General features: G+C 36.7%; 1 protein-coding gene across 3 annotated transcripts in view; it reads right to left on the bottom strand.

Moving 5' to 3' along the window:
* STIM2 (stromal interaction molecule 2) overlaps window positions 1–21595 on the bottom strand; it is a 145472-nt gene that overhangs the window by 15769 nt on the left and 108108 nt on the right. For 2 of the 3 annotated variants that reach the window (XM_032400142.1, XM_032400144.1), the window contains exons 4-9: window positions 13595–13706; window positions 9713–9828; window positions 6684–6861; window positions 5976–6153; window positions 681–848; window positions 392–415 (exon numbers count right to left, since the gene is read on the bottom strand). In XM_032400142.1, the coding sequence (XP_032256033.1) occupies window positions 392–415; window positions 681–848; window positions 5976–6153; window positions 6684–6861; window positions 9713–9828; window positions 13595–13706 (776 nt within the window). The remainder of the gene's footprint in view (window positions 1–391; window positions 416–680; window positions 849–5975; window positions 6154–6683; window positions 6862–9712; window positions 9829–13594; window positions 13707–21595) is intronic. The other variant, XM_032400143.1, reaches the window with a different exon arrangement.

Raw genomic sequence — 21595 nt, 5'->3', positions numbered from 1 at the left:
AAAAAATAAGGGTAGGTTTGAAAAAAAAACACACACATACTAATGAAGTTTGTTTTGAATATATTAATAATCATAAAATCAATGGAGAATTATATTAGCCAAAATAAAGCCCTAATTTCCAAAAAAGAAAACAGATGAGGGAGAAAGCATGCTTTCCTAAGCCAATCAATACAATTCAAAACTTTGTTCTGGAGAATTTTTCTCTTATTTTGATGGTTCAGAAAGACCTCATCTTCTATTAAAACTAACAAAATAACATTAATCATATCTTACTGCAATGAGGTGTTAGTGAACTGAGCTTTTTTTTTTTGCTAGAAATCAGATTAAAACTTAGAATCTCATTTCACACAATTTAATAAGAGTCAGACATTAATTTCTAGTAACTACTAACCTGAATCAGATATGAAGCAGCAACCTAGAGGAGAAAAGCTCTGTATAAAACATTTATGACAATGATAATAGGGATGATTTTTAAATGACACTAAGGTCATTCTGAAAGGTATACACTTCTATAAATAAGGTAATTTTACTCTACAGCCTATGACTACAAAAGTCAATTTATGCAGTAAGTTCCAATTCACAAAAAGAAGCTAGAATAATACAATTTTTATTCAGACCTTTGTATCCCAATTGGTTAATCTCTTTAGAAATTTATTAGGTTTTGAAATATAATAGAGTACCTCATCCTTAGCAATAGCTAATTGCATTTCAGCATTTTGTCTTTTAATATTGTAGTACTGTACTTCTACTTCATGTGTTAACTGAAGCCATTTTTGAAGTGCATCTGGAACAGACCAGCTGCTTCGGAGTTCAAATTCTTTTTCAGCCTTTTTTAGAGCCATTCGAACCTGGAAAGGAGGGAGAAGGAAAAGAGGAGTGGGGAGAGGGAACGGAAGGGATGAAGAGAAGGTTGTGGGGAAGATGGAGATGGGAGACAGAAAGAGAGAGAAATTTGTTTTTTTAAAAAAGATATTTAAATCAAGATACATCTTAAGAAATTAAGATTTCACCAAAATTAAGAGAAAAAGCAATTTTAATTATGTTCCTTGTATTTTAAAATCACAAAGTATAAAAATATATTTCTAACATTAAAACTAGAGCTGAAGCTTTCAAGTGCATCTTAACCCACAAAGCAAAGCTGTAAAGCCCAAAGGGTAGAAGGGGCTTACATACATATATCTTAAGTTGCATTATTTAGTTTTTAAGAGCCAGACTCAATGGACAGAAGAAAATTCCAGACACATACAAACTAAAACGGATTACATTCTTCTCATAATCTATTTTTTCGTTTATGGAGTAGAATATAAAGAAGTATCCAAAATATCGTGAATACCTGCCCTACTACCCCTTCTACTATTCCCAGGAGACATTACTGTAAGCCATTTAACTATACATTCACTTTTTAGAGTAATGATAGTGTTTTTTGAAGTTTTTTATGACATCTTCTTTATGGTTAGTTATTTCTCACTGTTATAAGCACATCTGTCTGTTACAGTCTGTTTCACCCACTTCTACTTAATTCGCTGCTTCTAACATACCAGAAAGTAGATAAATCAGCATTTGCAGACCATGTGTAAATTTCAAGAAAATAGATTCTGAGTGAGACTCTACTTGATTTTTCCATGAGAAACTATGCATAGGCTTCAGTGTCAGGATGTCAAAGTCTTCCTTCGAGCTGCCCTTTAGGGGAGCCAGACAATAAATAGTTAGAAAACTAAAATGCTTAGTGCATCAGCTGGTATTAAATGCTAAGGAAAAAACTTAAAGAAACCCTAAGAAAAGAACACAGAAAGAAGAGACAATCCATTCTAGATAAGATTCACTTAAAAACTAGCAAGAGGTCAAGCTAAAGATGTGTAAAGATACATGATGGAATATAAGGAATTATGAACACACACTCAAGACCTCCAGACAAAGTCACGAAGGTACTGTGGAGCCTCCTGCTTCCGGAGCACCAAACCTGCAAATTATTTTCCTCCAAGCTAAGTAAAGTAACTAAAAACTCCACTCTTAAACTCACGTGCAGAAGAATGTTTGATCTGAACAAACACAACTTATTTAAATAAACTGTATTGTGTGCCAGAATAAACTAATAAGAGTACTATACACAAGTTTCTTCTGATAAAGAAATAGAACAGTTGTCAGATACTGTAGAAAGAAAATTATGTTTGAGAAGTATTTTTTTAAAACTCCAAAATTAGAAGAAAAAAAAATCACAATGGGACACTAAGTACAGACATTAAAAGGGTAAGATCACTTACTTACTTACTTACTCACTTACTTACTTACTCACTAAAAACAAATCCTGAGCAACATGTGCCTGACACATTAAACTGTGCAAAGCACTTGGGACAATACTGTGTTTAATAAAACGGCTTGCTAAGCTGTGTGGCGCCCCTGCTACTCTTTCAGGAAGAGAGAATCTGAGGTCAGGTCCTATGACATGGAGTTCCATACAACACTATAAAGTATAGCTCAGCAGGCCCTCTTTCTCACAAGATCTTAAAGCTAAAATTTCTATACAATTTTCATTGTCAAGGAACTAAACCGAGAATCTATTTCAAATTTCACTCAAGTTTTTCTCTTTAATCATAAAGATTTTCCTTATTATGTCAATACATTTATTTCCCCTAAAAGAACTCAATGAACACATTTAACACAGAACTGGTATATTTCTACCATTAACTGAGGCTGAACAATGTTTTCATTGACTGTCAAATAATGTTTCAAAATTTTCGAAATTGTGACCTTCCAATAACAGCAACTATTTTAACTATTTTCTCTGCTATTATTCATAAGTTTATCATCTGACCTAAATTCTAATCCTTAGTTCGAATTACACTGTTATTTACAGAGGAATGGATGCAGAAAAAAATGAGTAATTAAAAGCTTTTGCAAATGGGGCGCCTGGGTGGCTCAGTTGGTTAAGTGACTGCCTTCGGCTCAGGTCATGATCCTGGAGTCCCGGGATCGAGTCCCACATCGGGCTCCCTGCTCGGCAGGGAGTCTGCTTCTCCCTCTGACCCTCTCATGCTCTCTCTATCTCATTCTGTCTCTCAAATAAATAAATAAATAATAAAATCTTAAAAAAAATAAAAATAAAAATAAATAAAAGCTTTTGCAAATGATGAATTATTAAACTGTTTACAAATATAATTATTTACACAATATTTGTGTCTCAGGAATAAAGCAGCAATAAGTAAAAACATGGTATCATACAAAGAAACACCCTAAATATCTGAAAACATGGCTCTAGACCCAACTTTATGATTATTACCCTTGTGACCTTCACCACTTCTTCACTTTCTGAGCTGAGGTTTATTGTCTCACGTAGAACAGGCATATACTATGACTTGTCCTGACTTTGGTCTTCTTGAAACTTTAAGAACAAAATAATTTATGTGAAAAGTATTTAAACCATACAAAATATGAAGCGGTACTATTATTCACCCCAAAGTTTTTGTCTTAGGGAAAAATAGCACCACTATATAATATATGTGCCAGATACTCCTGACTTGTAATTCTGAGAAGTTGATTACCTCTCAGACAAGCTATAGTAATACTTCAAACTACGTGGAACTGTAGATTATATGACATTATACATAAATTAGCTTCCCAGTGAAATTTACCTCTAGAAACAAAACTTTTAATAGCAGTATGGGAAAACATGGACTTTGGAATAAGACACACAAAATCTTGCCTTTGCCATGGAAGAGCTGTGTGAATTCAGGCAACTTATTTAACCTCTCTGCACATCTCATCTATAATGAGGATAATATCTATTTATCGTGAGGATTAAAATTTATGAGCAAACTACCCATAATGTGCATAGCATAAACTTCTGGCACGCAGTACACAATCGTTAAAACTGTGTTTCTTATTACTATAAACATGTTGGACAGAGTTCTTTTTAAATACCCACTTAACTCCTTTAAACCACCCCTTAGTGACTCAGGATCTCATTAGGATTACTACATCTGTACTGGGACATATCGTGGTGATCCTAAGGTCTACTGTGGTGTGCAATGCCTTTCTGCCAAAAATTTCAAATTAGAATGTTTGTGATTTGGGAATCCTTTTTGTAGGGCGTCTTCTCCCTCACTGTGACGCAGCCACCTGTAAAATTTTGCTATCAGTTTATGTCTCTGTAGACAAATTACCACTACTGCTTTCTGATTTGTTCTTTCTAACCTATAAAGTGCAGAAAAATAGCTACAAGCTGTTTAGTTTAGTACTGGGAACAAACCAAGAGTCAGAAGTCTTGATGGGAAAAGGCAGTGAGTTCTCACAGGAATAAAAGGCATAATATCTAATTCTTGGACACACTATAATTTTGGCTAAGCCTTTTTCTTTCTTTCTTTTTTTTTTTCCTGTTAACTCCCTGGTTCCTTACTACATTCTGTACAGATAAGGTGTGTCAGGTAAATAGGACCTGACCATAAAATACATGTAGGAGTTAACGTAAGAGAACAAACTCCTTACAGGGAAAAGATCCAACAAACAGATGCCAGGGGTATCAGGGAAACAAAAGCTAGCCATGAATAGAAGAGATGGCTGCGTTCAGGCAGACAAATCCTACCAAAAACGACAATCCTGAAGGAAACAGTAACGCACACTGAACATTTCCTCATGAGTTGAAACTGAAACGCATTCCTCACATAATTCTTACTCCTTATTTAGCACCTGGCTGAGAAGGCAGCAGGTGCACAAAGCAAAGCGGCAGACAGAACACCACGGTTCTTGGCCCTGCTTTACAACTGAGGCACTCTGATCTTGGGCAAGCCTTCTTGCCCGCAGTTTCTTTATCAGAAAAGAAAGGGTCGAAGTCAGAAGAAGGAGACGAGACCACAGAAACAGGGGTTGGAGTGACGTGTTTTGAAGATGAAGGAAGGGGCCACGAGCCAAGAAATGCAGGCAGCCTCTGGAAGCTGAAAAAGGCAAGGAAACAGATCCTCCCCAGAGCCTCCAGAGGAATGCAGCCCTGTGAACCTATTTTAAACTCTGCCTTGAGAACTGTAAGATAATAAATGTGTGTTGTTTTAAGCTACGAAGTTAGTGGTAATTTTTTATAGCAAGAATAGAAAACCAAAAGATCTGCCTACATTAAATTCTGCCCCCCCCCCCTTCTTGAAGGACTGTGCTATGCCTGAAGGCTTTTATTCCATCTTGAGTAACTACATGGTAGCAGGAGATACTGGAAAGGCATCTGTAGACAACTTCAGAATTTTTAGCAGATTATGTTCTAAAGCCATTTAACAGGATTCAAATGTATAATAGAGATTCTTTACCTTTGCAGAGAGGTTTAACATTAGATATACTTTACTAGGTTATAGCTGGAAACTGAAACATATCACAGATGTTAAACACCTTAAATTCACTGGAGATAATTAACATGGCATGGGATAAGATTTCATGAGTGAGTGAACATGATGGTAACTTTATTTTTAAATTATTACATTGTCATTTTGCTATATGGGCTCTGATCAATGCTAATAATATGAACAAATAATTCTTTTATTAACTAGGGAGTAATATACAACGCCACTAAATGTAGAAGACTATAAACAAAAACAAAACAACCCCTCAGTGACAAACCATGAGAGACGATGGACTCTGAGAAACAAACTGAGGGTTCTAGAGGGGAGGGGGGTGGGGGGATGGGTTAGCCCGGTGATGGGTATAAGGAGGGCACGTACTGCATGGAGCACTGGGTGTTATAGGAAAACAATGGATCGTGGATCACCACATCAAAAACCAATGATGTATTGTATGGTGACTAACATAACATATAAAATTAAAAAAACAAAAATGAAACAAAAAAAAAACTAATGATGTAATGTATGGTGATTAACATAACATAATAAAATAAAAAAAGAAAGAAAGAAAGAAAACTCAAAAAAAAACAAAAACAAAAACAACTCCTCAGAGTGGTGCTACCATTGCCCTAACAAATACTTTTCATGGGATGTAAATACCTGCTCCAATTCCTGCTCTGCATATTGCCGTCTACTCAGCTCACATTCGGCTCCTTCCCTTAGCTCTCTCAGCCGACAGGCCTCTTCCTTTGCATAATTGATTTCATCCATCATTTTGCGCTCTAGATTTTGCTTTTCTACAGCAACATTTCTATTTTCTTCCTGTGCCTTTTCAAGCCTTACAGAAGGATAAAAATGAAAATTCCTCACCAAAATTTCCAAAGTTTCATTTTTTCACGAATAAATACGTATCAAGCAGCAGAATACATGTTCCCAACCAAAATCAGAGTATTTTCTATTAATCTTACATGTGAATACCAAAACTAGCAGGCAGCCCACTATACATCTATATGGGTAATCCTGAGCTGAAAATACAGTGATAGCAGGCAATCACTCTTCAGCAAACAGACTCTTAAGAAATTCTTTATTACCTAAATCATGTTAAAAATAAAACTTAACTACACATATCATTCCACCTATATCTGATTTATTTCCACTGATCTGCTTATTCCCTAGTGCACACCTTTAATATAAATCTGTAATTAGGACAATATAACTTTTCTAACTATACGAAATGAAGTATACAGACATTACTGATGTGTGTAAAAAACTAAGTAAAAGTGTGTAAGCCCATGCCCGTATTACATTTTCACAAACTGTATTTGACTACATAAATAATAAGACTTGTAGCTTTTTAAACTTATTCACCTCTCTTGTAAGTCCATTAGGCTTTGCTCTGCAGTTTGTAGACTCTCTAAGTCTTTCATCATTTTTGCGACATGTTCTTTTGATGTCTTATTCTGTGTGTAAGCAAACCAGCACCCTCCAACACCAATTACTATAGAAACTGTGAGAATAAAATCCTTCATCCAGTTATGAGGCGGGCCTATGAAGAAAATTACAGATGATTAAATTAATCTTTGATAACAGAATCTCAATACATACAAGCATTTTTTTTTAAAGTAGTAGGTATCTAAAAACAAACAAATGTGAAAATGTCCCTCCCATAAACAAGCTCTAGCCTTTTAAAAATTCTTTCTTCAAATAATCAAAGTGCTTATGACAGTCTGATACACTAGAACTACCAGAGGGCACAGATAAACCCACATGCATGTACCCCACCCCTGCTGGTATAGGAAATAGTAACAAAAGTCCTGGGGAGCTGTGAAAAAGCCAATAGCACCTCCACTCATGTTCTCTGTGGGGTGAAAGGAGGCATAAAGAAGAGTACCACCACTACCACCCCAACTGCTTTCCTCCAGTCTAGTTAGGGAGCTTTCATGCTTTGATACATACAGCGGAAGCCTAATCGTTCACCAGAAGAACATTTTCCCCAAGCAAGTAGTCATGTAACTAAGATTAGTCAATGATTCTCAACTGAGGGTGATATCCCCCCACAGTGGACATTTGACAATTTTTGCTTGTCACAGTTGGGAAGGTGTAAAGTGGATGGGGAAGTTGTTACTGGTGTCTAGTGGGGAGAGGCTAGGGATGTTCCTAAATATCCAATAACACACAAGACAATCACTTTCCAGCCCTGCCTCTGCCAGTAACAGAGAACTATCCAGCCCAAAACATGAAGTGCCAAGGTTGAGAAAGCAGGAGTTACATGATCATAACAAGTCATGCTTTAGGTGGCTATTTGCCAGAGAAATCTGGGTTACTAGAAGGAAAGAACAGATCACCTTCTTTACCACCAGGCAGGTCAGTAATTTCCAGCACTGTTTCTAAAGTAAGGAGTAAGGAGCCAGGGCCCACTGTCTTCAGTGATACAAAACACAGAAATCACTAGTTAAATAATTTCCTAGTTTATCCCTGACTCTTCATACACACTAATTTTCAGAGGGCTCTCTGGAAGGATACACAAAGATAACTAATACAATATAATGTATTCGTTGCTCCAAAGAGACATAGTTTACAGTGGAAAACGACCTAACCGCCCAGGCCTCCAGCAGGAAGATATGTTGCATGTGTGATGAAATAAGGAGCTCTACAGACAGGACAAGTTCCTGCGCTTCCTCGGGTTCGTGTATGTTTACACAGTGTGATGAACAGCATGCTCCAGGCCAGAGACCCTCAGGGCTGCATATTTCCAGAGCGCACACCTACAGTGAAACAGATGCATTGCAGAATGCTAAAGTCTCAAAAGGATTTATTTTTATTTCTGCCTCAGACTGAGAAGTTCAGCTCGAGTTCTAGTTCAAATATGAGCCCTGTTCAGGCCAAAACAGAATCACCAGAAATGACAATAAATAGGCGGACAAGTCCCAAACTCTATAAAACTGAAAAAGATTTCAGTGAAAACTTCTTTAAAATATATCTCTGTTCATTTTATAATGTTAGTTTGTTATAAATCTAAAGCCCGTATTCCAACTGCAGGGCTCATTCACTCAAATAATAATTCTAAGACAAACACATTAAAAACGTAATGCATCATTAACTTCTTCGCTGGTTTATTAAAACATTTGTTTTCAACATTCTTTGAGACTAGTTTGGTTTCTTTTCAAATGATAATATAATACTGTTTTGGCTTAGAGGGTGATTTGTTCCCAGATTAATAAAATATAAATATCCCTGACCAAGTTGTACAGAGAGGCAAGTTTTAGAGCTTAATTCCTATTTTCACCAATCATCCCCATGAAAAAATCAGAATCTCACAGAAGACAACCCCCAAGAGATTCAGTAGGAAACTCAGGGTGTCATCTGTGTGGAATGCCCGGCATTTCAGGAGGGTTCTGCTTCCTAGGGTTTGTAATTTCCAACAGCAGTGCATTTCCACCACCTCTCACAAAGCGGAGTGTTCCAGCTGTTTCACCAGCTGCTCTCAAGCCTGAGCCAAAAAGAACCACTAGTACAGTCATGGAATCTATCCAACAGCTCCAGGAACCCTTTCTCAGCAGGGCCACCCCCAAAACCATAGCATAGCAACCTGCAAGTCTCCTAACTCCAAAAATTGAGGTAAAATAAACATCTGTTTCCTAATTTATCATCTGTGGAAGCCATCTTTCTTGTATTAATTTTGCTACTCCTTTTTGGCTTCTGAAAAAGTAGAACATAATTCCTCTAAAATGTGTACTCTTCAAACACTTTCCCCCAAAGCTTTTTAGAATTTGAAATTAAATATATTAAACTTCCTTTCTGAAAGAAGTATTCCTGTCAAAAGTAAAGAAATACAAGGCTTATTTTCCTTACAAATATGACATAATAATTTCTTAAATGTTCTTCAACACAACCAAATAACATTCTCCACCTTGTGCTTCTGCCAGGATAGTCTGTTACCATGTAAAATTTCAAGTCGATCTCTGCTTTTGATCTCTATCTAGAAAATCCTTTTCCTGGTGATAAACGAAATCAAGTTAGGATGTATTACTCTGTGCCATGGAGATGGTTACACTGTACCATTTCTGAAAGGGATCCTTCAGTGAATATCCAGCTATAATGGTATCAACATTAAAACTGTTACAAAGATCTAAAGTTCCAAATCTAGAAATTTAATTCTAAATTATCAACAAACATAGTTTTTACAACTTTTTACATCAGTAACCAGCTTGGAAATTTCACACTCCACATTTCAATGACAGAAAATCTCACCCTATAAATCTTTTTAAGATACATGACATTTCCTTTATAGCTAATAAATGATTTTCTTAATGTTCTTTCTTTCTTTCTCCTTTTTTAAATAACAAATATATGATCTGATTATTCTTTTGCATCAGATTCTGAGAGAGAATACTAACGTGTCAGAGGTCCAAACAAAACCACATCCAGTGCCTTGAGCTGAAGTTTTTGCCTGTGACTCCGATCGCTGATTTTCAACTGGGAGCTCATAAATGAAGGTTCATGCACTGCTATCCTGTTTATTTAAAAAAATACATACATATTAAATGAAAATATTTCTAGTATGTAAATGTAAATATTTTAACAACACATTTAATACTCTGCATATTAGTGATGACTGCTGCAGCTCATCCATGTGATTTAATACTTTATTAACATGTATCAAAAACCTTCCAGTGCAAACTCAGCCGTACAAACACCCCTGTATGCCAATTATTTATTTGTTATGTTGATGTTTCTGTTTTCTAAGGTACCTTATGCTATAATTTACTAGGATGTAGAAATTTATCAAATGCAAAAGTATTTTACAACCATTAATTAATTACCTCTGGCATTTTACTATCATTTCACAGAGAAAAAGAATACTATAAATGATTTACTTAACATCAATAGCAGACTTTAAAATATAGTTCTCAATTTAGATCATATCACTTTTCTTTGAAAGTATCTAAAAAACCTATACTTTTACATTCTAATATGTAAATTGTTTAAAAATTAAACAAAGTCCACTGAAGTCATAAGTGAGAGTAAGAAGTCCTCATAGCTGGGGGAGAAAAAGGAGGGATTTATGTAATAAAAAGTACTGAACCATTTCACCAGCAATGAAAAAACCACATAAGGGGCCAAAAGGCACACTTTGTTTTGAAATTCAAATGCAAGTAGCCCAGTCATCAACTAAGATTTCTTAACAACCAAATATGATGCCAATAAAAATCTTATAACACAAAGTCTAATAATAATAAAATTGTTAATAACAATGACAATAAAAACAAGCACGTACTATATGCTGGGTCCTGTATCAAGGGCTTAGTCAAAATTCAAGAAAACCTCTAGTATATATAGAATTCCCATTTTATAAATGAGGAAACTAAGGTAGGGAGAGATTGAGTAACTTGCCCAAGGCTGCATAATTAGTAAGAGGTAGGGCAGGGATTCAATCCAAGTATGTGTGATTCCAACAACTGTACTCTGATCCACTACATTTTATTTTGGAAGGTATCAAAACCTCTAAGTATGGAGAAATTACAAAGCCTCCTATAACTGCTATGGGCTTCTTAACTTTCCCTTTACAAAATGCTCTTAACTTTCCCTTTACAAAATGCTTCCTTCATCTCTGCCGGTCCCTTCTGTGTATGCTCCTGTTACACCTTTAATGTGACAGTGAACAAACTGCTTGAAGGCAAAGCTATGTCTTGTCTCGGTATCCCCACACCTGGCCTTATGCTTGGCAAAAGTAGATGCTTGATAAATGTCTGTGTAATACATGAATGAATGCATGGATGGATGCATGAATGAATTAAAAGCAACAATATCGACAGACTAAATTTAAGAAAGACAATGAGATGTAGTAAAAAGGATACCAGATAACGGTTTTATACAAAGTTCAGTATGAACCCAGAGGTGAAAGTGGGTGAGGATGTCAGGGAGGTTCACCCAGGTCTGAAAGCAATGAGGAGGATGTGTCAGGTGAAGAAATCCTTAATATAAGCTCTGCTAATATGAAGCTCAAAGTATAGAAAATCAGTAAAAAGCTTAGGATGACCATGATAACTAACATAAAACTAACATAATTTTCACTACCTATTGCAGATATGACAATATTTTAATGTCACAGAAAGGAAACATAATGAATTGTTGTAGGCGCGTGTACATCTGTAATGTGTAACACATTTTCTTATATATTCTTATCAATAGCTCTTGTATCTACAGTTACCCTACAAAAAGTTCTATAACTCACATCATTAATGGATACTGCTCCTTCAAGTGGACTCATCTAAGTGCCATTACCATATAAAAGGGGCTTGATGAAGTTTTCCTTTCTCCTCCACTCCAAAAGGCTCCAATGGGCTTACCTGGAAGCTGAACTTCTGTATTTGTAACTTGTCTTTCCTAGTAACATGTTCACTATTTAAAAAATTGATCTTGACCGTGATGTTATTTCAACGATTCTCTTAGAATTTGAGTTATCGCTGATAACCTTTACTTAACCAAAAGAAAAAAGTGGCTATAATACTTATTGCCAAAACACCAATCAACCTATTTTACTTTGTGTTGTTGTCATACAAAGAAACTTCCCACAAGACAATGTAAGAAAAATACTGAGTTCCTCATAACCAGGGTAACATAGAACTCAAAATAAAAACCCCTAATATCCTATTTTTAATGCTCTACTATCCTGTTTGAACTTAGAAACTTGTCTTATTTAAAATCAAAAACTGGGGGTGCTGTGTGGCTCAGCTGGTTAAGCATCTGACTCTTGGTTTCAGCTCAGGTCATGGTCTCAGGCTTGGGGGATGGAGCCCCGCGTGGGGCTCTGTGCTGAGCGTGGAGTCTGTTTAAGATTCTCTCTCTGCCCCTCTCTCACACTCCCCCTTTCTCTCATAAATAAATAAATAAATAAGCAATAACTGTATCTCATTTTTGTCTTCTTGCCAGCATCTAGTTACACCATGAACAACACAGAAGATACTCAACACACACTCGTTGAACTGACTCTTACTCCCATCATTTCATCATTATAGTCATGTACACAGTAAATTCGGAAATACTGATGTCAATGCTCAGAGGATATTTACAGGAGGTAGAAAATCACCAACTGGGTCCAAAGTCCAAAGCAACAGCAGCTGCTTCCTTGAACACAGTGTAAGCAAACTGATCAGAAATGCAATACGCACATTTGAGCGCATGTAACAGTAAGGCGGTTAACAAGGGATTAGTCTTTTTTGATTCAAGAAACAAATTTGAGAGAAGAATAAAAAATAAGCAACCTTATTCTGGGCCAGGTTCTGGTAGAACCATTGCAAATTTTAACATTTAACGGGGCGCCTGGGTGGCTCAGTGGGTTGAGCATCTGCCTTCAGCGCAGGTCGTGATCTCGGGGTCCTGGGACGGAGCCCTGAGCCCCTTGTAGTGCCACCTGCTCAGCAGGAAGTCTGCTTCTCCATCTCTGTCTGCTCCCCCCGCCCCCACCCCGCTCCTTCTCTGTCTCGCAAATAAATAAAATCTTAAAAAAAAAAAAATCTTTAAAAACTATTAAACTTAACTAATGGAGATTTAGAAAATAAAATTTAGAAAACTAGTAACAAATAATTCCAGACATTTAAGGGATAAACTGGCATTCTAGACTTATTGGTATAAGATCTATCTGGGTTCAAATGCTGAATTGGGCAAAATATTTAACTTCTCTATGATTTTTATCCCCATTTTAAAATGGTGATAATACATACTTAACTTTAACCATGAAGCTTAAATGAGATAATATAGAGTTCCTCTATGTAATATACATTTTAAAATGGTTGTTATTATTTACATTTTGTTTATTAAACTTTTTTTTTTTTTGAGGTTTAACTTATGACCACTAATACGGAGTGGTTATTGTTATTAAAAAAATACAATTAAGAAGGATCTGTACATTAACCCATTCAAATAGGTTTTTCATTAAATTGGATTCATATCAAATGAATATGTTTTTGTCACATTTACCACATGCTCAGAGGTTGGCCCTTTGATGTTATCTAAAAAAGATGTAGTTGGCCTATCTTCTAATTCCCCAAATTACCTTCTTTGGGAATAAATTTTAAAAAGAGCTTGATTATGTAGACAAGAAAAATTGATTAAAACTTGCAAATTCACACCTTAAAAAATTTAAAAATGGATATATTTATAATATTTCCTTTGAGCCCCCAGCCACAGAGTTAACTTATAAATTTGGCACTGAAAATAACATCTAGTATGTGATTCTCCCTGAGTGAAAAAAATACATTTGGATAATAAATACTCACCTGGGAAGCGTTGTTCCTTTGACATTATTGTCTCTAAAATTCTTCTCATATTGGGGTAGTTCAACAAATTCTATCAACCACTGAAGCGTGTCCTCAAGGGTCCAATTATGAACTACAAGAGATAAAAGGGGAAGGCATATTTTAAACACCTCTGCTTTCCAAATTTATATAATTTACATATATATTTATATGTATATACATTCACACATATATAAAATTACTATAATTTCAGAGGATGTTAATTGAATTTTCAATTCAATTCAATCGACAATAAGTACTAAAATGATATTTGGCATTCTATCAGAAGCTGAAAACAATGGAGACATACCTCCTACACTTAAGAGCTTATAATCTATGACAGAGAAATCATGAAAGAAAAAGAAAAAAATATTAGCATGGTTAATTCTAAAATAAGCATCTATGTAAAATTCATTCAGGATGAAATAATTCATAATTTCTCTGGTTGCAGAAACACTTACAGGACATGTATCTAATCATTCATTCTTTCATGTCGTCATCTAGCCAGATAATCCTGTAAACCTTCTGAGTATCAGGTTCCATACTAAGCACTGGGAATATGGTAGTAAACAAGATGCATAAAGTCCTTGCCCTCATGGGAGAGGGGAGGGGGCAATTCACAAGACAAGAAAGGAAAGTGGGGGAAATTTCAGACAGTGATCAACTATTAAGAAAGAAATTGGAAAGATGTCAGGATAGCTTCTGAGGAGCTATTATCTGAATTGAGAACCAAAACTTGCAAGGAGCCAACATTGTGATGATCTGGGAGAAAAAATATCCCAAACAGAAGGAAAAACCAGTGTAAAGGACTTACAATTGGAATGAACTAGCCGTGTTTGGGGAAGAGGGGGGTTAATAATCAAAGTGTTTAAATCTATGTTTACTCCTCAATGTGGAGAATGGATTGCAGGAGACAAGAAGGAAAACAAAGAGCAACAAGGAGGCCATTCCTTTATATAGCTGTCCAAATGAGAGGTTATTGCCTTGGACTATGGTGTTAGCAGAGGATATGGTGACAAGTGGTCAGGTTTAGGATATATTCTGGGGATAATGCTGTTAGATGTGCTCATGAAATGGATGAAGGTTGGTAGCTACAGGAAAGTAAAAAAAGAAAAAAAAAAGTACAGAGGGTGTTACCATTAACTATGATAGGAAAGACTGGGGAGGAACAGACTAGGGAGGCAAGTAGATGAGTGTGTGACAGAGATGGAAAGTTGTTTTTAGACATGTTATATTTGAAGTACGTATTAGATATTTAAGTGTAGATATATAGTAGCAGTCAGTTATACAAGTCTGGAGGCTTCAGGAAGAGTGAGGTTAGAAACAAAGATATAAAAATTGAGAGTCATCAGCATTTGGATGGTCTTTACACTAAATGAGATCACCCAGGACAGTGGATTCTGGAAGACTGGCCCTAATCATGAAGAAAATGACCAGTCATAGCATCTCTTCTCTTGGACACTTATTTTGAGTTAAGCTCGTTATATTCATCTTTTCCTTTAGGCCTTATTTAAAAACAAACAAACAAACCTCATGAAGCACTAACATGATTATCTCCATTTTTGGAGAGAGAAACTAAAAAGTTAAGGGGACCAAGATAGTCAGTAGCAGGACTGGAGAGGAACCCAGGCCAACCGACTGTAGGACCTGACTATGCTACTCTAAGAGCACTAATATTAAATAGCAGTAGAGAAATAAACAAACAGTTAATGACTGGGAGCGACTCAGACATTCCTGCCTGAAGAATACAAAGGACAATGACAAGATTATCCAAAGGGAAGGATGCAAGTGTCCTTAAAAAATTAAGAGCTCCATACTGTCTGCATTTAATTTGAGGGTCTGGGAACACAAAGTGCTTATAGGCCACAGAAAGGTCAAAGGAGAATGAAGAAAACAAGTGAGCAATAAAAGCAGACCTAAGAACCCATCTGTGTATATATAAATCTGAGAAACATCTTTCTGATAAACTACAGAAAATTATGAGTTCACTTTTGCAAGCAAAGCTAATTTTTCACAATCTGCCTTTTTCACTAAGTGCTCGTTAGAGAAAAAGCTTAAATCACAAACGAAAAATTAACTAGCAAAAATTCATTTAAAAATTACACATGGTAATTGATAATTTTCTATTGAGACAAAGCTTTGACTATTTTAAAAATCTTCTCTCCTTCATGTGTTTCTGCCATAAGCTTGGACATGTGCCTGAGGCTGCTGTATCCATTTAGCCAAATAACTTAGAATACCAGCCAAAGGTTCAGGCCCTCGGTGCTTTCCACTGAATTTAATATATTCAAAGTAGCCTTTTTTCTCTTAAGTTTCTTCCCATTCAGCATGAACTGCACTGAGAACTGCTTGTCTTGATTGCCAAGAAACCAACAGCGCAGCTGCACCTCACACACCCACACAAAAATCTCAGCCAAGAAAACAGGATAAGATTCTCTCTGTCATTTCTATGGCTGTTCAACTGATCCACAACAAAAGTCCCTGATCTCAACACTCCAGCACATCAAAATATTCCCTCAATTCCCAATGAGCCAGGAGAGAAAGGAAGAAAAATCAAGTGAAAAAAATACATATTTAAAGTGCCCAGAGTATTACAGTGGTTCTAAAGTAATTTTCTTTACAATGACTCTTTAGAACAACAAAATTTTAACTAAGAGCACACAGTTTACTTTGGAAGGAGGTTCACTTCTTCCTGTGCCTTTTGGTTTCTTTGGTGATGCCTAGTAAATACCTCTACTTCTCATGACCAAGATTTGTATTTTATATTTGCTTTCTCTGCTCCAAATATACTAGTTGTCTTTCATTTCTTAGGAGAGATCATACTGTGTCCTTCCTCAGGGCCTTTGCACATGCTGTTTCCTCAGTATGAGATTCTTTTCTCCATTGCTATAACTCATCTTTGTCTATTTACTTTACTGAGACTCCCTTTCTCAGTTAAAACTTTAATTCCTCAAGGGAGGCTTCCCAAACATTGCTAATGGTCATAAATCACTCTGTACTTTTTAGGCATAGCATTTAACTAATTATAATTATTTATTTGTATGATTATTATTTCAACATCTGTTTACTTCACTAATGCACATGCTTCTTGCTTCTATTCCTAGCATTTGGTACACAAAAGACGCTCAACAAACTATCTGTTGGATCCTCTTGAATAAATGAAGTAGAACATGTTTAATTGGCAGGTATTATGAAAATCTATTCCCACACTTTAGTGAGGAGACCCAAATAAACAGAAATAGGAATTCATCTGTATAAGAAATCTTTGATGGCAAAGGAATCACTCCTTTAAGAATTACCTGGATCCTTATCACCTGCCTCTCATGGCTCTTTCACATGTGGTGTTGCTAAATAGTACTTCCACCAGAGGGCAGCCAGAGAAGGATATTGCATTTCTTCAAAACCTAGATTTCCCACCTGCAAATCTATAGAAATGCCGATTTCTGTACTGCTAACTTATATTCTTTCTGCTAGAAACTGTCTCTGAGTGATTTTTGACATTTATTCCAAGGCCAATAGAAAGAACTCTGGAATAGAAAGAGACCTGATTCTTGTCTCAGCTGTGTCACAGATTCACTAGGACATGACAACCAGGTGATTAACTGTGACTCAGTTTCTTAACACAGAAAACTAATCTAGACCATCTTTAAAAATTCATCAAATTCTGATTCCATTATAACAAACAAAAGTTGGTGTTTAAAATACTGCCAAACAGCTAGCCTAGAAAGTAGATTATAAAATACTGATGGGGGAAAAGTAACTCTAAAAACTTTCAAGACAGAAACAAAAACTGCTGCTAATGTTTATAGTGTGTGTATTAAACACCAGGAGATTTGCAAACATTATTTCAAATACTCATCGCAACAACCCATTGAAGTAGGTACCTTGATCATCATACTGAACTTAAAAGTCTATGAAGTTGAAGTTCTTAATTAGAGATAACAGATTAGCAAAAGATCAAACCAGGTTTCAGACCAAGTTTATTTCTAGAGTTGTTAACCACTGTGCAATAAATTGCCTTTTTAGAGTTAGGTAAGTGGTCTCAATAATCAAACTAAGCAATACAAGTAGAGAGTTTAAGCTCCAGTCATACCTCCAGCCATATCTGCAGCTTTCTGAATGTACCATATTCCCCCATGCCACTCCTTCAACCTGGAATGGCTTTTCCTTCTTCTTCCTTCTCTGCCGGGCATGTTTCTTCCTTGGCCTTTAAGACTCAGATCAGGAAGTCTCTTGTCCATGAAGTCTCCCCATCCGTCCATTTTCAGATTATAGTTGCTCTCCTCTGTGCCCCCGATCACATGTACATCTATCTGCCACAGGACGTATCACATACTCTCATGGAATTGCCCATGACTGTCTTACCCCCTGGGTGAGGAGCTCCTAGAAGGCAAGAACTTTTTTTTTTTCCCACCTAACACAGTGACTGTTAACACCAAAAAGCCACATTCCTTTGATACAGGATTTTACATTTTATTATACCCTTTCACTTATATTCTCATTAAACCCCCCATAACCACATTTGAGAGACAGCTGTTCTCTCTACAGTCTACACAGAGAACCTCGGCCAAAAGAGGCCAAGTAATCACACAAGTGGTCACACGTACCTATGAACCGGAAGAGCGAGAACTTGAACTCTCATTTTCAGAATCCAAGTTCACTGCCAATATAGGGGTCTCCTCATTCAGAATAACTCACTGTTTAAAACTTAAAACACATTTTCTCTTAGAAACAAACCTTCTAGACACATAGTACTAATAGTACTACAAGAGTTATACCTTACATATGAGCAATCTGCTATAGGTAACTGCATTAATGGATTTGGGATTCCACTACAGACATCAGGGACACATTGTGACCCCCTGAGGGCCTGGAAGTGGTAACACAATAGCTCAACGGAGCTATGCCAGTTCTTCATCATGGGGTGACTCCTGGAACTTAAAGCCTAAATGATAAGATTTCTAAGAGCCAGGGGACTCAGAGCTGGGGCAGGGCTCTGGCACAAAGGAGGTGGTGGGAAACAGGGAAGAGCGGGGACAGGATGGTGAGTAGAATCAAATCTTCAGGAGATGAGTGGGTGTGGAGATGTAGGATGTGTGGGGGCACACGTTTATGGATTTTCACAGGAACAGAGGCAAGATAAGGATTCTCCTTTTCATTATCCCTCCCCCTTGCTGCTCTCAACAGGGCTATTTCTGCAATAGGGAATGAAGTTCCTGATTCTGCACCAAAACAGCTGCCCTCTCTTCCCCTTCCTCTTTCCAAGTGTCAGTCCCATCATTTGAAAAAGAGGGAAAATGATAACTGGACCTAAGGGGAGAAAAGCTTTTAGACAGCAGGAGAGTTTGTAGTAATGGGAGAATGATGAGATAGGAAGGGCTAGAAATAGCCAGCAACAGAGAGAGAAGCTAGCATTCCTGTGGCCACCCAGCTGAAGCAGCCTTCTAAAAGAAACACATGAATCATGCATAGGTACATCCTCATGTACAAACTGGTTATAAGTAGAAGAAACACTGCAACTGAAAGTGATCTCCCCCCCCACAATTTCTATGACACTTAGTATTTGTACCAAATAGCACATTATACATGCTGCCTTATTTCTAACTACACCTTATGTCCCTACTATACTGTAAGCTTCCATAAGGCAGGAACTATGCAGTCCAGCATAAAGTTGCCATTTAAGTATTAGCTGTATGTGTAACTGATGTTTTTCTTCCCTAAAGGTGAGAACCAAACCTGTTCTGTTGTTTTGAATTGGGTCTACTGCCATACCATGCCTATAGTTGTATAAAAGACAAAAAATACTGTTTTCATGATATCATATTTCAAAGGAGCACTGGAGAATCCTTGACTCCAAATCAGAATCACAGAGACCTACAACACCCTGGAAGTTAGAAGGTGCCACTTTACACCTGTGTGTTTGACAGTAGGAGATGAGAATTTGTGTGCTTCCAGTCCACCCCTGCCTTAAGCAAGTATGATATACACAAACCAGTGTGAAAGATAGACTTTAGAAGATTAAGATATACATTTTAACTTGCTCCTTTAATCTATAAAAGGCAATCTTAAAAACCAATGCACCCAGTGTACTTAGCCATATACTTGTATTAAGTTACAGGCCTAAAAATACAAAACAGCTTAGTGAAGTATCACCATATAAGTTTTCATCTGTTATATTTAAGTACATGCTGAAAACCTTCAAAGACAATTTGTAAAATCACCTAAATACTGTGAGAAAAAAACTAATTTCTAATTATAAGGCATTAGTGTGCACACAGAACATGCTAATAATAGCAGTAGCTGACATTATGTGAGCACTTGGCAATTGCCAATAACTAGGCTAAAGGCTTTACATGAATTATTTCATGAAATTCTTTCAACAACCCTATGATGTAGGTTTTACAAGTAAAATTATAATCCTGGTCCTACAGATCCGGAAGCTGAGGCTCAGAGAGTATGAGTAACTTGCCTAAATTCACACAAGTAGTGGAGATAGGATTCAAAACTACATCTGTTGACTTCAAAGCCCCAACTTCTAACCAGTACACTCTTCCTCCTCTCCCTCCTCTGCATGACGAAAACATTTCAAAATACAGCCCAAGTCACCATCAGCCACGTCAGAACTTGAATATACACATTACATTTATTCTGTATTTCATGTCTTAATAGCTCTCCTACTATTTTTTAAAAACTGCTATATCCTTAATTTACGGTAAAAAAATAAAAAAATAAAAAAATAAACATTTGTTGAGGGGTGCCTCAGGGGCTTAGGTGGTTAAGCGTCTGCCTTCAGTTCAGGTCATGATCCCAGGGTCTTGGGACTGAGCCCTGTGTCGGGCTCCCTGCTCAGTGGTGTGTCTGCTTCTCCCTCTCCCTCTTGTGCTCGCTCACTCACTCTCTCAAATAAACAAATAAACACACACACACACTTGTTGGGGCACCTGGGTGGCTCAGTTGGTTGAGCGTCCAACTCTTGATTTTGGCTCAGGTCATGATCTCAGGTTGGTAAGATGGAGGCCCCTGTCAGTCTCCATGCTGGGCATGGAGCCTGCCTAAGATTCTCTCTCCCTCTCCCCCTGCCCCTCATTCTCCCTCTGTAAAAACAAAACAAAACATACACACACTTGTAATGTTCTTAATGTTAAGAAAACAACTGGCATAATAGTTTCTTTGGGCAAACTAATGTATTTTAGAAAGATCAACTTCTGATACTATAATATAGTACAGTAGAGTTAAATACAGTACAGTTCAATACAAACTCACTATCTTCTATTAAAGCATGAAAACATCTTTATAAGTACCAAAAGGTTTGGTAAAAGGGTCAAGGAGGAGAAAGAATAAACATTATTAAAAAAAGCAACTACATTTAAAGTTGGCCATATAAAATGGTTATTGAAAGAAATTCTATATTTTGCAGCTTCTCTGATAAAGAAGCTAAAAATTATTTGGGGTTTAAAAAACATCTGAATTATTGGCATATTTATATGAAGTACTGTATTCTAAAATATAGTGCACACCAGTATTGACATGTCTCTAAATTCAATTTCACTATAATATTTCAAGTAACTAAAGCCTCAGAAGGTCTCTTTACAGTGACAGAAATAACTTGTCACAGGAAAATGCAGTTAATCTAAGGTACAATACAGCAGGGCTTTGATGAAAAGCAACTTCAACTAAATGCAATAGAAACATTTAAAAATTACTTTTTAGAATATAGAAGATGAAAAAGTTTAAAGCCTTCTACATTTCATCTTAACTCAGCCGGTTTATAGATTTTGTGGTGTGACTTCTGAGTGAAGCTAGATGATCAGCTGCTCTGCATGGTCCAGACAGGCTTATCTTTAGAATGGTGCCAGAATGTGAGCTCCTCATTTGCATGCTGCTCGGCGGGGCATGTCTCTGTAGCATGGACTAAATTCCTGCAACATGCTATATCTGGACACCTAAAAGCCACACCCTGAACTTGGGAAGTCCTGATATTGA

Source organism: Phoca vitulina, unplaced genomic scaffold (genome assembly GCF_004348235.1).
Source record: "Phoca vitulina isolate PV1807 unplaced genomic scaffold, GSC_HSeal_1.0 scaffold3, whole genome shotgun sequence".
NCBI classification, from domain to species: Eukaryota; Metazoa; Chordata; class Mammalia; order Carnivora; family Phocidae; genus Phoca; species Phoca vitulina.
The sequence above is the reverse complement of the archived record's forward strand: the minus strand, read 5'-3'. Positions and strand labels throughout refer to the sequence as shown.